This window comes from Pempheris klunzingeri, chromosome 2, assembly GCF_042242105.1.
Source record: "Pempheris klunzingeri isolate RE-2024b chromosome 2, fPemKlu1.hap1, whole genome shotgun sequence".
Classification (NCBI taxonomy): Eukaryota; Metazoa; Chordata; class Actinopteri; order Acropomatiformes; family Pempheridae; genus Pempheris; species Pempheris klunzingeri.
The window spans coordinates 22,057,013-22,074,135 of NC_092013.1; the positions used below are offsets into that span (position 1 = coordinate 22,057,013).

The window sequence follows — 17,123 nt, forward strand, 5'->3', positions numbered from 1 at the left end:
ATTGATAATGAGTTTATCATTATTCATGTTACACGTGTTACAAAAGCAGGACGCATACCTAATAATGTCACAGGGCCAGAGAAAAAAATGAAAAAGCCCTGCTTGCCAATCAAACTACCTCCCCTTCAGTCATCAGTCACCTTCATCAAAAAGAATACTTCCTCTTTTCTTTTCCACCCAAATAATTTTCTTAAGCAAACCTCATTGTCCATGAACACTGAACTGGAAATCTTTAAAATTGGTTAAAAAGAGAGGGAGAGAGAAACCAGTAGGTAAATAATGTAATTAAATGCATAGGGTTTACTGTTCCATTGGTCTACGGTTTACTGTGCATTTCTTTGCATTATTAAGCCCAGTAACAACAGCTGCTTAGGTGTCCTTGTGTTCATTCTGTGTGAATCTGACTGCCCACTAAACATCTGCTCAGAGTACAGACACACGTCAGAGTGCCCTGGATCACTTCTGTTCATACGGATTGTAAACTGACAGTTTCTGGGTTGTGTTGTTGGAAACTATTTCATATTCAAACTTGGATAATTATGAAACTGAAGACTGTTCATCAAAGATGTCTTTATAACACCCTCACTTTCCCTCCCCCCTCCGTCTGCCTCTCCACAGGCAGAATGTGTCTATGTGGGTCCAGGCAATGTGTCGTGTGTGTGTGTTGAGGGTTGGACAGGTGACGGCAAAGTGTGTGTGGAGATCAACAACTGTCAGATGGAGAGTCGAGGAGGCTGCAGCCTCAACGCCAACTGTAACCACATCGGACCTGGACAGGTCAGTTACTGACAAATGATGATCTTGGAAATTTTTTACAATTTCTAGTTTTTTGCACCTTTTTTCTCTCTGCTTGTGATGCCCACCCAGTAGTCCTGACTCTAGCAGCGTTCTCTAAAGCATTTTTGATGTTTTCAGTGTTCTCTCATGATTTTACTTTAACCCTTTCATGCATAGAGGTCACTACAGTGTACAGCTATTCAAAAGCTGTTTTCTTGTATATGCATGAGTTTTGATGGCATAGTTGCACATCAGCCACTACAGTGGATGCTACAGCCTCATCTCATACACTGCTACCCAGTGGGAAGCCATTGCAAGTGAAAAAAAAAAGTGAAACCAAGATGGTCGACAGACAGCCAGAAACACCAAGTTGCTAATTTTTTTCTGTTCAAACCTTCTATAAAAAGAGACCCTTGCTGGTAAGAAAAATATGGGGACATCAAGTAACATCTAAGGAGTCATGCAATTGCTACATTTTCCAAGTATTGATTTTAGGAGGAAATTATGATTAACCACATGTCCACTGAAGTGTACATCATGCATCACTGGCTATATTTCAACTACTGGACATGTAAATATATCTTTATAAAATTTGTAAAAAAAAAATTGTAAAAAAATCCTGACTGAGGTTACCATAATTCATGCATGAAAAGGTTAACATATTCAACCATCACATCAACTCACAGAGATACACTATATGGCCAAAAGTCAGTGGACACCTCACCATCACACCTACACAAGCTTGTTGGACATCCCAATCTAAAGCCATGGGCATTAATACTATAGAGTTGGACCCCCTTTGCAGCTATCATAGCCGACACTCTTTTCTGATTCAATCACCCAAAGGAACATTTGTAAGGTCAGGCACTAATGTTGGATGCAGCTGGTGTGCCAGGCCTTCACCTTTCCTCCCAAAGGTGTTCAGTGGAGTTGAGGTCTGGGCTCTGCGCAGGCCGATCAAGTTCCCCCACACCAGACTTGTCCAGCCATGTCTTGTGCACAGGGGCGGTCATGCTGGATTAGCAAAGGGCTTTCCCAAACTGTTGCCACAGAGTTGGGGACCTCACCTGGCTAAAATGTCTGTGCATGTTGCAGCATTAGACTCTTCGCTGGAACTCAGGGCTCAATCCCAAACCCTGAAAAACAGCCCAAAGACTATTATCACCCTTTTGAAATGATCCTACACTTAACATTTCTTGTCCAACAACTTACTATCGGTAATCAAGCTAATATCCGCAGGGACTCGCCACAATATCTGTCCGTGACTGACGTCACTTCCTGTGTTTGTCATTTCAAATTAAACATTTTACACTCAGTCCTGCCATATGAGTTTTGACCTAATTCTGACCTAACTACGAAAGGAGTTCTACGTTTTTTTTTTCTCCTGCAGCCAACCAGCCAATGTCTGACAAAGGCTCTTCCCATCAAATAACATTTGGTCGACTACTAGGGGGCAGCCCTGGAAATTTTCACAGACTGACTTCTGGCAAAGGTGGCATCCTATGGCAGTGCCATGTTTAAAGTCACTGAGCTCTTTATGACCCAGTCTAAATTTGAATTGATTAGCTATGGAGATTTTATGCACCTGTTGGCAATAGGTGTGGCTGACACACCTGAACCTGAACGACACCACCCCCCACTCCAAGTCTATTCTGTTTTATTCTCATTATCTCCTGTTGTCTATGTGATTTGTCAACTAGTTACTGATGAGCTTTCTGACTATGAATATTGAAGAAGACTGTTTATTCACGTGTGTCTGTCTTTGCAGAGTGAGTGTGTATGTAAAACTGGTTACATGGGGAATGGTAACGTGTGTGACCTCATTAACCCCTGCCTCAAGAGCAACGGAGGCTGCCATGACCTGGTAAACACACACACACACACACACACACACACACACACACACACACATTGATCAGCAATGAAGGAAGAGTTTGTTTAATTCACTGAGGATTTAAAGGAGTTAGTTGTGGCCATTCTGACTGTGGGTTGTGCTAACAGAGAATAACAGAGAACTGGTAATCATTTGTGATTGCTTCGATCTCAGTTTGCTACATACATTTCATGATCCTTATCTTCTGTACACTCTGCCAGGCAAAGTGTGAGATGAAGGAGAGTGGATCTCATACCTGTACCTGTCCTGATGGCTACGCTGGAGATGGAGTCATCTGCTATGGATCATTACTGGATGTAAGTATTCAGACCAGTATCATATAAGGACGGCCCTTTTTTGGCCCCTGACCTGATCTGTGTGCTTAAATATTGATTTTATTTGTATAGGAGCAGAACATAGAGTATGGCATGTTGCTTAAACATCTATGAGACACATTGAAATAATAGCTGTAACCTACTGACTTTAGTACATCCTGTTTTTCTCAAACTACATGTGGGAGTCAAACCAAATAAATTGATCAGTTTAAATTATTGCCGGGAAAATGTTATGACTGACACGACTTGATCAGCTAGTTTATTTATTTCTATTCTAATATTTATTTATGTAGTTGGATTTGTTGGAACCAGGAAAACACACTCTGATTGTGCAGCTGTGTTACAGAGTAGAGGGTCTTCCCTCACAAATGATCTTGATGATGAGTACCAGCTTGCTGAGAGAAACACAAACCTCCCAGCAGTCGTTTTTAATTTCAGCCGGTTATTAAGTTCCTCAACATTAAATATTGACAGCTGATATGACCTGCCGCTTGCGACGTTTGCACATTTTAACTGGTGAAATTGACGGTCTGTGCCAGCTGGAAATGAGAAGCTGCCACATGAATGTTGGGCACACTGCTACAACTACCTGGATTTGTCTACCGTGCAAAATCTGACTTGACACTATAATAACTGTACGTGTATGTGTGTTTGTAGGAGTTGGAAATGAACTCAAAGCTGTACAGTTTCTACAGACTGACTCAGGTGTGTAAGACTTACTTTTCTAAAGTCACTCATGTTTTAAAACTTACAATCTAAAGTCCCCAAACTTTTCTACACTTCAACTATGAGAGACAGAATGGGGGGAAAGAATCCAGGAAATCACATTGTAGGATTTTTAATGAATTAATTGGTAAATTCCTCTGTAAAATAAGTATTTGGTCACCTACAAACAAGCAAGATTTCTGGCTCTCACGGGCCTGTAACTTATTCTTTAAGAGGCTCCTCTGTCCTCCACTCGTTACCTGTAATAATGGCACCTGTTTGAACTCGTTATCAGTATAAAAGACACCTGTCCACAACCTCAAACAGTCACACTCCGAACTCCACTATGGCCAAGACCAAAGAGCTGTCAAAGAACACCAGAAACAAAATTGTAGACCTGCACCACACTGGCAAGACTGAATCTGCAATAGAAGCAGCTTGGTGTGAAGAAATCAACTGTGGGAGCAATTATTAGAAAATGGAAGACATACAAGACCACTGATAATCTCCCTCCATCTGGGGCTCCACGCAAGATCTCACCCCGTGGGGTCAAAATGATCACAAGAACGGTGAGCAAAAATCGCAGAACCATACGGGGGGACCTAGTGAATGACCTGCAGAGAGCTGGGACCAAAGTAACAAAGGCTACCATCAGTAACACACTACGCCGCCAGGGACTCAAATCCTGCAGTGCCAGACGTGTCCCCCTGCTTAAGCCAGTACATGTCCAGGCCCGTCTGAAGTTTGCTAGAGAGCATTTGGATGATCCAGAAGAGGATTGGGAGAATGTCAGATGGTCAGATGAAACCAAAATAGAACTTTTTGGTAAAATCTCAACTTGTAGTGTTTGGAGGAGAAAGAATGCTGAGTTGCATCCAAAGAACACCATACCTACTGTGAAGCATGGGGGTGGAAACATCATGCTTTGGGGCTGTTTTTCTGCAAAGTGACCAGAACGACTTATCCGTGTAAAGGAAAGAATGAATGGGGCCATGTATCGTGAGATTTTGAGTGAAAACCTCCTTCCATCAGCAAGGGCATTGAAGATGAAACGTGGCTGGGTCTTTCAGCATGACAATGATCCCAAACACACCGCCCGGGCAACGAAGGAGTGGCTTCGTAAGAAGCATTTCAAGGTCCTGGAGTGGCCTAGCCAGTCTCCAGATCTCAACCCCATAGAAAATCTTTGGAGGGAGTTGAAAGTCCGTGTTGCCCAGCGACAGCCCCAAAACATCACTGCTCTAGAGGAGATCTGCATGGAGGAATGGGCCAAAATACCAGCAACAGTGTGTGAAAACCTTGTGAAGACTTACAGAAAATGTTTGACCTCTGTCATTGCCAACAAAGGGTATATAACAAAGTATGGAGATGAACTTTTGTTATTGACCAAATACTTATTTTCCACTATAATTTGCAAATAAATTCTTTAAAAATCAGACAATGTGATTTTCTGGATTTTTTTTTCTCATTTTGTCTCTCATAGTTGAGGTATACCTATGATGAAAATTACAGGCCTCTGTCATCTTTTTAAGTGGGAGAACTTGCACAATTGGTGGCTGACTAAATACTTTTTTGCCCCACTGTATATATATATGTGTGTATGTGTTGTCAGAGTTACAGTCACTCCTCTGAGGACCTGAGTGGGAACCTCACAGTGTTGGTTCCATCCAGAGAGGCTCTGAGGAACATGACCACAGCTCAGGACAAGTTCTGGAGAAGTCGACACCACCTGCCTCACTTCCTGCGGTCAGTCACCTCACACACTGATTAGACTACTGGTGGGATTGTGTACATGTCATTTTGCCTTGAAGTGCCTCGGGATCCTCCAAGAGGATCTAGAGAGTGTTGTCTGGGAGAAGGACGTCTGGAGTGACTCCACGACCTGACTCCTGATAAGCAGAAGAAAGTGGATGGGTGCATGCATAGATTAAGGAGAACTTTGTTGGTTTTGGTGTTCTGAAGAAATGTGTGAAAAATGTAGAATATTGTCAGCATTGACCTTCGTCAGTGCCCATTGTCCTGCTGAGGAAGCTTACTGTTTCCTCTGACAATGGTGATGCATAATCATGTATGCACTGGATCCATCAGGAAGAGGAGTAACCAGTATTCATCTGTCATGGTGTAAATCTTTTTAGACAGTGATGGAACACAGATCCTCCAGGCCTGAAGCCACACTCAGAGCCCGTTGTGAGTTTGTGGTCAATGAAATGAGTTGTAACCATTTCCTTTTGCTCTCCTTGTTTCAGGGCCCACTTCCTGCTGGGGATCTACTCTGTAGAAGATCTGGGCAGACTGGTGGGCAGCAGGCTGCCCACCCTGAACCCCCCCACCTTCTGGGAGATCAGCAACAGCAGCAAGGTAAGAAGGGCATAATTGTGACAGACCGCATTGTAGGTGCATTTAGTGGGATTTACAAAGACTAACTAAGGCACCATTTGTGAGAATCAGTTTTGTGTACAACTCTCCATCTCTGCAAATACCACATTGGTTATTAGCATGTGCACACCGTCTGCAACAATTCATGTGCACACACTCACAGTCTCGCCCATGTGGGAGTTGCAGTTGCACGGCAGAGTATTTGAAAGGTAAGCTACACATATCTTGACAGTGTAGCAGGGAAAAAGAAGACAGTTTAACCAGCAAACAGAAATGTAAAGACTACAGTTAGTGGCTGTAAGGAGAGTTGGATGCTGGCAAACAATGTATCTATTCATGCAGAACCTCTTTGCGCCGTCTCTGGCTCTGACACGGTGAGCACGGGGTTTGGTTTCTGTGTTGGCACAAACCTGGCAACCTCACTCACTGCACAAGTAACCACTACGAAGCAAGTTCAACAAGTTCGAGCTGGCTCGACAAACCCTAAGCGTGCAATCAGAGCTATCATGAAGGTCTCTATCGACTGTCTCTGGTAACTCAGGCTTTCTGACTCTGTGAATCTTTCTCTAAAAGAGGTGTTTTATGCGTCATTTTACTCTGAATGAAATTAATGTTTTCTCAATAAATAAAAGGAGCAATCGATCGCATGCTGCCTACTTCAGTCAAGAGGAACGGATCATTATAATGGAGAAACATGAATATGAAAACTGTTGTTCCAAATAAGGCGAAAGAAGAAAGCTGGCAGAATAAGTTAATATATTTATTTTACCACTCGGTGACTCTAAATGCCTGATTTATTTTCAACGTAGAGCATAGTGCATATAATGAAGGATATGTGGCCAAATCAAAGTGACTAATCAATTTTCTAATTGGTGTAGCAGCAGTACCAGCAGTGTAAAACAGACTTTCAGCTATTCAGGACCAAAGATAAAAACATGATCCAACATGAAGGTCTGTAGTTACTGTGCCTTCCTCATTCTTTTAGTGTGTTTAATATTAAAGATTTTCACTAACCTCACTAACCCACTAATCTTGCTTCATAGCACACCCCTCAGGTTACAGTCAGCTTTTTCCAGTATGCTGATTTCTGATGATCATGTAAACAAGGAACCTGGTTTCCATAATTGGTGCAGGAGATTAGAGAAAGCTGGTGTCTATGTAGACACATTTATGCTGTGAGGAGTAGTCTGCCCTGCTGCATGTAACCACATATTTACATTTACCAGGTTACTGCAGTGCATGTAAACATCCTTCAATCCATTCATTGTCTATACTGCTTGTCCTTAAGGATTGCAGGGGGGGCTGGAGTCAATACCAGCCGTTGTAGGGCGAGAGGGGGGGTACACCAAGGACTGGTCAATCACAGGGCTAGCATGTAAACAGTAACGATCTTAATTAGTGAGTTTTAGAGGCATTAGTAGGTGTGTTTTTTTTTTACTTTAAACAGAGCAAGGCTGTTTCTACTCTTTCTGTTAACCTTGTCAAACCACATCCAGCTCTGTACACCCACAGGAGACATGAGATTGATATCTATCTTCTAATTTATCTCTCCAGTTCACAAGCGAATGTCAAACCACAGAATAATACAGTTTTTCTCAGGCGGAGATGAACTACAGCCTCAGTGAATGACTTCAAATATTCATTTAATTACTTCATTATTGAATCATTCTATGCAGCATCACATCATATTTTCTGACCTTGGTGATCTCAGATAAATACCCTTTTTCTGAACTGCGTCTTCTGATCTGTGCTTCACTCACACAGACTGGAGAGCTCAGGCACATGTGTAGGTGGTGTAATTAACTTCTGCCTCAGCAAATTAGACATTAATTACACACAATTTGCCAGCGTCTGGTACTCAGTCAAAAACATCACAATCACACCTGACATATCGTATTTTAAGGACTAGTTCAGAGTTTACACACACACACACACACACACACACACACACACACAGAGTACACTCAGGGTATATATTTAACTGTTGTTGTTTTGTTCCAGGGGATCCACATTGGAAACGCCTCCATCCTCACCCACAACCTGCCTGCAATCAATGGCTACATCCACATCGTAGACCAGGTGAGCGTCTACAGCAGGGAGGCCAAGAACAGTGAACAACATATTAGTGATTTTGTTTTTCTTTACCAGTAGTGGATCTAGTTTTTCCTGATGGTGGCACTAGACAAAAAAATCATAGGTTTGTTAAAAAGATTCATCCACTGGAAGGTGTTGACATCCACTGCAGATTTTATGGCAAACTGGTACGTTGAACAGACAGACAACATTATCCTGAAAGGCCCAGTGAAGCAGCGTTAGTTTTCTCCATGTTTGACTGAAAAGGAATTCGTGGGAGGGGTATCATCATCAAATTGTTCAGGAATTTGGTCGGATCATCCAAAAGCAGCTCAGCAAACACAAGTCTCTTGAGGATACAGGGTGATATAGAGCTGTTGTAGAGGACTGTTGTGTAGGTTGTCAGATGAAGAGGTGGAGGATGAGAGGGACATGAATAAATTAGACTTTGAAATTGAATCCTTGCACTTGTTAAAAAAGACAGGGAACGCCAGCTTTACTTGAAGGGAAATAAATAAACCAATTGAATCATTACATTGATCACTCTCAAAAGATGAAACTGAGTTGAAGACAACAATGAAATAAAGAAGTAAAAGATCTTGAATAGTGAGATAAACTTTACTCAGTTAACAATGGTGAGACACTAATGCTGGGGCTGATTAACGTCTCTGAAGTGGAATTATTTTGCTGAGCAAAATAAAGGCCCAACAGCTGCCTGCAGCGAAGTCACTTCAGAGGTCAAAGGGCAGGATCTGAGCCTGGAAGTCCCTGCCTTGTTCTTAGAGGAAGTCAGAATTGTTCTGCAAACCAACTCCAGTTGAGTCCCTGGGACGCTGTGACTAAATGTTGAATAAAATTAACCTGGCTACACTAACTTTAGCTAAACAACTCTGTTGGCCGAATTAAACTGAAAAAGAAAAAGGAAAACGAAAGGAAAATGAAAACAACAGTTCTTCTGAGACACTGAGACATTCAGAGTCTCCTATAAAAAAGTTACATTGTGCGCCGACTTTAGGTGAGGAACAACAGAAGCTAAAGAAATCCTGAAAACTAACATACAATAAACAAAAGGATCTTTTTGAGCTTGGCCCTGCGATTGACTGGCGACTGGTGCAAGGTGTACCCCACCTCTTGCTCGATGTCCGCTGGGATTGGCTCCAGCCCCCCCGCGACCCCTGAGGATAAGTGTTAAAGACGATGAATGAATAGATGGATCTTCTTGAGCTGAAGCTGAGAACCACCCAGAGGCAAATTGTCAGTCCACTCCTTTTTGTCCTCTATCCAAAGCAGGTGGAGTTTGTCATGGGGGAGGCATCATCTAATCTTAAACTGGCTGCTCATATTTCCTGACTTTAGTGAATTAATTGAAGTTTTACCTGCAAAAGTCACACACTTCAATATATCACTATGGTCATGCATTCATGAAATTGGAGGTATAAAAAGGCGTAGTGGTCAAATAAACATTCAGGAAAACACATTTTAGCAGATTATTCAATCTGTCACATAAGATTACTTTATCTACTTAACTATCAAAACATAACTTTCACCACTACAGTGGGTGACAGATTGGGACTCAGATTGATGTTTGCTGTTACAGAGATGTCTGTCTGTTGGCCAAAAGATGACAATGTGGTTCCACCATAAACCAGGTTATTAGAGTAGCGGTATTAAACTGCTACTCTAATAACCAGTTAATTTTCCATTGTATTAAACCGTAGGAGTTTATCAAGAAATCTTTTATTGACTGGTTCATTGACTGCTTGGTTAACTAATTTACATTAATTCTAACAGAAATAAAGCAAAAGTGCTAATTCCTCAGGAATGCAGGTCTGGCTTTCATCTTATCTCAGGTAATACAGGGGGAGAGAGAGTTGGTGCTTAGTTATGTTGACAGGACATTTATTCCTCAGTGGTGGAAAGTCCGTGTCTTTACCTGGAAAGTTTCCTATTTGGCACTTTAACTATGGAAGCTGAGGAGGAAGAGGGTCAGCAGGTCTGGGTGACACATTGTACTCCAATAAACAGAAATCTTTTGTTTGTTGGTTTGTTTGGGTGTGCTCAGATTCTGGTCCCACCCAGCTCAGATCTCCCCCCCGAGCCTCCCACCTTGATGGCCTTCCTGAACTCCTCGTCCACCTTCACTCTGGTCAGACAGTACGCTCTGGTAAGATATCTGTCTGTGGCTCTGTATTCAACCTTGTCTTCTTTCAGTGTGTTTTAGTTTGTGTGTGTGTGTGTGTGTGTGTGTGTGTGTGTGTGTGTGTGTGTGTGTGTGTGTGTGTTTCCACAGATGTACAATCTGTCAGAGAATTTGAGTGCAGTTGATTTCACCCTCCTGCTGCCAACAGATGAAGCCATCAGGGAGCACCTCAGCAGTACTAACTCCTCCCTCCTGGTAGGTCCAGATGATCTGAGCCAGTGCTCGCCTCTATGAATGATGACCAGCTGAAATGAAATAGCATTTATTTTGTCTGCCATAGAATACAGCTCTGCTCTGTAACTCACTTGTTCTGTGTTCTACTTAGAGAAAATATTTTATACTCTGTGGTTTCATGATGGTGCCCACCATTATCTTTCCATTAATTCATCCGGATACCATAGAAATATGTCTACGTAGCTGAAGAACTTGTTTCAAAATCATCATATTGCTTAATTATAAAATATTGTTTGCATAAAGCCCATCAGCATCGTATCATAGGTAGAGCAGTCTATCTGTCAGTGATTGAAATATGTTGGTTCAAGAGTTGTCACGTCTGTATGTTGAGTTAGGGCAACCTTTATCACTGCAAACACATCATCCACACCAGTAGACATTTTTCTGGCTCTGTCACATGAAGATGATTTCCTTATTCATAGTTCTGCCTAAAAGGTTCTGATTGGTCAGATGATTTTTTCCAACAGCTGCCAATCAGCACAACAACAAACCAGAATTATCCTTTCACCCACTCTTTCTGTCCGTCTATTTTTGTATCTCTACATTTGTCTGGCTCTCTGTCCAGGACTCTGATGTGTTCAAGTACCATGTGATTCCCAAAGAGCTGCTCTTCCCCGACCACCTGTTTGACGGCATGCTGAAAAGTACACTGCTGGGCAGCGACTACCAGGTCCAGTTCCACTTAAACAACAACAACCAGGTAACAACAACTGTCCCAGCACAAGCTGTACAGTCATGTGACCAACGCTCCAAGAGCTTCTTATCACACCAGAGCACTGCAGACTTGTCGACTGCAGCTGCTATGTTCCTATCAGCTTTTACATTTCCTTCCTTTCAGGCAGTTATAAGGTTAACAATCCATCACAGTCATCATGTAGACAAATGGTCAAACCACGTGTTAGTTACATAATTTACATCATTCTTGTCTGGTGGAACAGCTGAGAGCAGTTATGTTTACAAATATATATAGATATATATGAATAATATGCCCATGGTGTGTTCAAGGACATTCTGACATCTGAGGTCTGAGATTCGGCTAAAAACCAGCAAAATTATCATTTGCTTTTTGTTATTTTTTGACAATTTTAGTACAGCAGTGATTATCAATAAAATGCTTTTCTGCAGCTGACTGTCAGTTCTAGGTTGAACGCTCCACTGAGGAGAGTTCCTGCCAAAGCTGCATCATCAGGTGATGATACTGAAACTTTGACAGGAAATTAAAGATTCCTAAATGCTGACTGTGATGGACTATGTTAAGTATGCTAAGTTTCAAGCCTCTGCAAGTTTATGTTCGTAGAAATTAAGTGAGACCAACAGCTGCATCTGAAAGACGGAAATTAATCTAAAAACTGATGGGAAGATTAGAAAGAAACATTTTTGTGAATAATAATATTAAGTTATAGTTAATCTTCTAAAACATGCAACCACACTGGTGTGGTCTGCGGTCTAATCAGGCGGAGTGATTTGTTTCTCTTCCTCTTGTCCTCCAGACAGCTGTGAACGACGTTCCTCTCAACGGTAGTTTTATTGAAACACAGTACGGTGCCATCATGGTCCTCCCTAAGGTCCTCAAAATCCAACGCAACAGATGCAGCAGGCAGATCACCCTGCAGGTCAACGTAAGGATGGATGGATGGATGGAGTGATGGATGGATGGAGTGATGGATCAATGGACAGGTTAATGTGCATGTGGACAGACAGACAGAAGGATGAATGGATGGATGGGTGGATGAACACAGGAACCTGAGAGATGAGAAAAGCACAGAAAGGCTCCAGGGAAGATACCAAGTTAGTAACAGACATTAAAGACACATGAGGCATAAGGATGGAGAGGAAGAGGAGGAGAGAGGAGCCCAGTGCCTCATGGGGAGTCCCCCAGCAGTCTCAGCCTATAGCAGCATAACTAGGGGCTGGTCCAGGGCCTGAGCCAGCTTCAACTATAAGCTTTATCAAAAAGGAAGGTTTTTAAATGTAGAGAGGGTGTCTGCCCCCCAGACCCAAACTGGAAGGAGATTCCACAGGAGAGGAGCCTGATAGTTGAAAGCTCTGCCTCCATCACTACTTTAGAGGACTTTAGGAACCACCACTAGGCATTCTGGGAGTGCAGTTCTCTAATGGGGTAGTGCGGTACTATGAGCTCTTTAAGATATGATGGAGCCTGACCCTTAAGAGTCTTGTAGCTGAGGAGAAGGATTTTAAACTCTATTCTGGATTTTACTGGAAGCCAGTGAAGAGAAACTACTACGGGAGAAATATGGTCTCTTCTCTTAGTTCTCGTCAGAACATGAGCAGCACCTTTCTAGACCAGCTGGAGAGTCTTCAAGGACTTATTAGCGGCAGCCTGATAATAAGGAGTTGTAATAATCCAACCTGGAAGTGACAAATGTGTGGACCAGTTTTTCTGCATCATTAGACAAAATCGTTAGACAGGTTAGACAGGCTCTGAGATGTCTGTGGTCAGGATGGATGGATGTTTGTCCCAGTTAATACTGCCACTCTGTCCCTCTCTCTGTCCTTGTCTCCAGGGAAGGTGTTCAGACTGTGAAGGATCACCTCGATGTCTGTTCAAGTACAAACCAGTAAGAAAGCTGTTAGTCTTCAGGGGGTTGACACAATAACACCGGCACCTGTGCTGCATTACCCAGGAACACAATCACTGCCCTCCAAAAGTGACCTCAGAGTTAAATAAACTACCAAACTGTAACATTCGCAAAGTGGGGACTAGAGGAACTAGATTTGATTTAATCACACAGCGCTGTGCAGGTGTTGCTGATATTTGCACCACACACTTGAGAAAATGTTTCCATCAGTGTTGTGTTTACTTTTGAGCAGGTTCTTATTTAAAAAAGAATAAAGCCAGAGATGTATTTATATGCAGTTTTTCAGCCATCAGTTTGTCTCGATGACCTCTGTAGGTGCCTTTATTTCCTCGTACAGCTCTCAGTTTTGGTTTCTGCTGTGTTTCGAATGTGTTCTACTGCAGGTCCGAAGACAGTTTTCAGCCAACATGCGACCCAACTGTAAATACAGGAAGCGAGTTGGATCCAGGAGGAAGTCCGTGCCAGGCTGTGTCATAAAATGTCTTCGGGTGACTACGGTATGATGACACTACTACTAGTCCTTTAGTTCGACCACTAGTATGACCACTTCTACAAAGTACCATAGTTTGGGTTGTGAATAGAGAACAGGCTCTGAATTGAAATTTAACTTAACCTCTAGTAACTCATTTTAGTTTTTTCTCAATCTGTTTTGCTCTTTCTAAAAATGTCTTTTATTTTACTTTAATGAAAATACATTTAATGCAGATTGTTGCAAGTGTCAACTCTACACCTTGTTAGTTTTTTTCTGGATGGGAGGATTAAAAGGTCAATTTGTCTTCCAGGGCAGAATATGTTTTAAAAATCTAGCATTAATGCAGCCTGTGAGAGAACTGTAAAGAATCTTCTTCATTGGTATCATAATTTTCCAACTCAATGAGGACCCTTTGAGGACCAGATGACAAAAATCACAGAGCATCAGGGCGCTTTCCTATATGGTCTTGGGATACCTGAATAAAGACATAATAAACATTTAACAAGTGTCAGTGTCTGACTTGTCTTGAACAGACAGATGAAGTCAGCAGTGTTGCAGATTCCAGGTCTTTAAAGGGCTTAATAACGATCATACTGATGGTCTGTCCTGCAGGATCACTCCTGTTGCCCAGGTTACTATGGTCATGAGTGTTTCAAATGCCCTGGAGATGTCGGCAGCTGGTGCTCCAATCACGGGGAGTGTCAGGATGGTAACCATGGCAATGGGGAGTGCCGTTGCTACGAGGGTTTCCATGGTACTGCATGCGAGGACTGTGAGCCAGGACGATATGGAGTCAACTGCTCCTCCAGTGAGGAACACACACATTCTGACAGAAACACAAAATATATTTTGGCCACAAGAGGGGGCTGGTTGGTTAGACTGACTGTATAACAACAGCAGACTTTATGACGCATCATCCAAGCCTCAGGGGAGCTGTAGTTGCTAAACGCTAACAAAATAAAGGGTTTTAAGACCATGATGTGATCCAGTTTTGCTGTCTTGCACACCAGAAGTCACTTATTTATCTTAGACTATGGACAGAAAACCCCTGGAACATGTTTCTGCCTCTAAGAAAGACTGATAGTGGATATACAGTGTATATATATATATATATAGTCACAATGAGAAATGACAACAAGCGAACAGAGCTCAGCTGAGGTAATATTAGCATGGGCAATGAGATGGACCTTTAAACACGTCCACTGGACTTTGTCACAAATTTAAAGTCTGCTTATTATTTATGCATGTTAATTCATTGGAATGTGCTGAATTGATTCCTGTATATATTTCACACCAAAAATTTGGCTCATGAGACGCTGTCTGTCAGGTGAACAACAACAAAGCTGAGAAACTAAAAAAATCTGTCATACTAAAAAACCTGAAAGACTAACAAACCTAAGCAGCTCAGAAATCTACTGCAAACTAATCTGGGATGCTAAACGCAAAAAAAAACAGCAGGACTAACAAATCAGTGACACTAACACAGTAAGAGGCTAACAAACGTGCTAATAATCCAAATGATGCAAGCAAAAGTGTGATGTTAACATGTTTGCAAGACTAACAAACCCCTGAAACCAGTGATGCTAACGGACCCAAGATGCTAAAATGCTTGGAGGGCTAAAAAGCTTACAAGACAAACCATCACATCACATCACTAACAAACCTATATGACCCCAATACACATGGGATGCTAGCAAACCTGTTTGACGATGCTCACAAAACTATAATGCTAACACAACCTGGAACTCATGAGGCTAACAAACCTACAGTGATGATGCAATGATGCTATGAAATTCCATGGAAATGCTACTGTCAAAGTTAACCTGTGTGTGTGTGTGTGTGTGTGTGTGGTGCAGAGTGTGTGTGTGACCATGGGAAGTGTGAGGACGGTCTGGAAGGAAGTGGCAGGTGTGTGTGTTATAAAGGGTGGAAAGGAGCCTCCTGCTCTACAGGTAAGACGAACACACACACACACACACACACAGTGGAACTGTAACCATACTCAGTGTTTTCTCTGGCTTGTTATCACCTGTTATCAACGTTGTGTGTGCCTCAGAGATCAAGGACGACGCCTGTGGAGGTGTGTGTGATGAGAACGCCAAGTAAGTCCTCCTGGTGTTGTGTCTGCAGCTGGTGTGTATGGGTGTGAGAAAGATCCCGATCATGAGCGTCTGGGTGTAGAAAAGCTGTACATTTTCCTTTAAAAATAGGCATCTCACAGCTTTAGTAGAAATGTTTGACATAAGTATTCGTCCTCTGCTGCAGCTGTATAACAGGACCAAAGGGTTCAGCTGCTGCGTGTGTGTGTGTGGCTGGATATGAAGGCAACGGAACTTACTGCAAAGGTAAAAACTTAAACACATGCATACAAACACACAGACTCACACACAAATGTTGCGTATCAAATCTGAGTACCCTTTCTCTCTCAGAGCTGGATCTGTGCAGCAGGTCTAATGGTGGATGTTCAACGTTTGCCGTCTGCACAAAGGTGTCAGCAGGAGAGAGGACTTGTACCTGTAAAGAGGGGTACACTGGAGACGGGGTCATCTGCCTGGGTATGTAAGAGTGACGCTCTGACCCCTAACCCCTAACCTGAAGCTCCTGATATCCTACCAAGACCAGAACAAGTGTTGTTGAAAGTTATTTTTGAAATAAGACTTTAAAAGTTCAACGTGCAGTTTATAATCAACTGAAACTAAATATCATTGGGTTTTCTTTATCTTAGAATTAGCCCTTTATATCTACATAGGGAGTGGGTCCCCTTCTTTTGGGTCAGCCATGTATCAGATGTTTGTACAGTAGCCCAGAAGGGACAAACATGGCCAGGAAATTTTGAGAGCCAAATGCTTAATTCCCTGCATTCCGGTGAATTATTATGCAACAATTTATGTCTTTTCTGCATTAATGTATGGTGGAAATGTCTACATATATGTATATGCTTCATATACGCTCTGTGCGCTCACCAAGCGATACGCCAGGGGGACATTCGTCCATAACTTTGTCCCAGCTCATGGTAGCAGGGTGGAGCACCGAAGCATAGTGCTCAATATTCGATATGCAGGTCAGGTCAGCTCACTGCACAACACAAGCCATAATCAAACAACTGAAGACACAGCCATGCCTACAGTCACAACAACAGCAATGTCCAAAGTTGTCATCACATGGCTAAAATCTTAATCACAGCTACAGTCTGTCTCAGTCAGCCTCAACAGTAGTCGGAGAATGCAAAATGTATTGTTAAGGAATGCAGAAGAATTTCAGAAAAAAATCCCACTATGACCTTTTGGGGGCTCGTAGGCTAAATGGGTTAACTTGAATTTTAAAGTAAAATTCTGGCACGTCTGGAAATCCTCTTGTCCTTCACGTCCTCCAGAGCCAGGTGTGAAGATGGATATTGTTTCATCGTTGAGCAGCACAGAGATAGGTCGAGGACTTGTTTGGCTTCGGTTAGAACAAAGCAGAGGGAAACACCATCCTC

At 42.4% G+C, this 17,123-nt stretch overlaps 1 protein-coding gene across 1 annotated transcript in view; it reads left to right on the plus strand.

Moving 5' to 3' along the window:
* stab1 (stabilin 1) overlaps window positions 1-17,123 on the plus strand; it is a 101,497-nt gene that overhangs the window by 28,025 nt on the left and 56,349 nt on the right. The window contains exons 26-43 of the mRNA XM_070837451.1: window positions 619-777; window positions 2,546-2,641; window positions 2,872-2,967; window positions 3,643-3,690; window positions 5,303-5,436; window positions 5,937-6,048; window positions 8,068-8,145; window positions 10,202-10,303; window positions 10,430-10,534; window positions 11,139-11,273; window positions 12,064-12,192; window positions 13,099-13,152; window positions 13,557-13,670; window positions 14,258-14,453; window positions 15,502-15,597; window positions 15,702-15,747; window positions 15,911-15,990; window positions 16,075-16,200. Coding sequence (XP_070693552.1) covers window positions 619-777; window positions 2,546-2,641; window positions 2,872-2,967; window positions 3,643-3,690; window positions 5,303-5,436; window positions 5,937-6,048; window positions 8,068-8,145; window positions 10,202-10,303; window positions 10,430-10,534; window positions 11,139-11,273; window positions 12,064-12,192; window positions 13,099-13,152; window positions 13,557-13,670; window positions 14,258-14,453; window positions 15,502-15,597; window positions 15,702-15,747; window positions 15,911-15,990; window positions 16,075-16,200 — 1,906 coding nt within the window. The remainder of the gene's footprint in view (window positions 1-618; window positions 778-2,545; window positions 2,642-2,871; window positions 2,968-3,642; window positions 3,691-5,302; window positions 5,437-5,936; window positions 6,049-8,067; window positions 8,146-10,201; window positions 10,304-10,429; window positions 10,535-11,138; window positions 11,274-12,063; window positions 12,193-13,098; window positions 13,153-13,556; window positions 13,671-14,257; window positions 14,454-15,501; window positions 15,598-15,701; window positions 15,748-15,910; window positions 15,991-16,074; window positions 16,201-17,123) is intronic.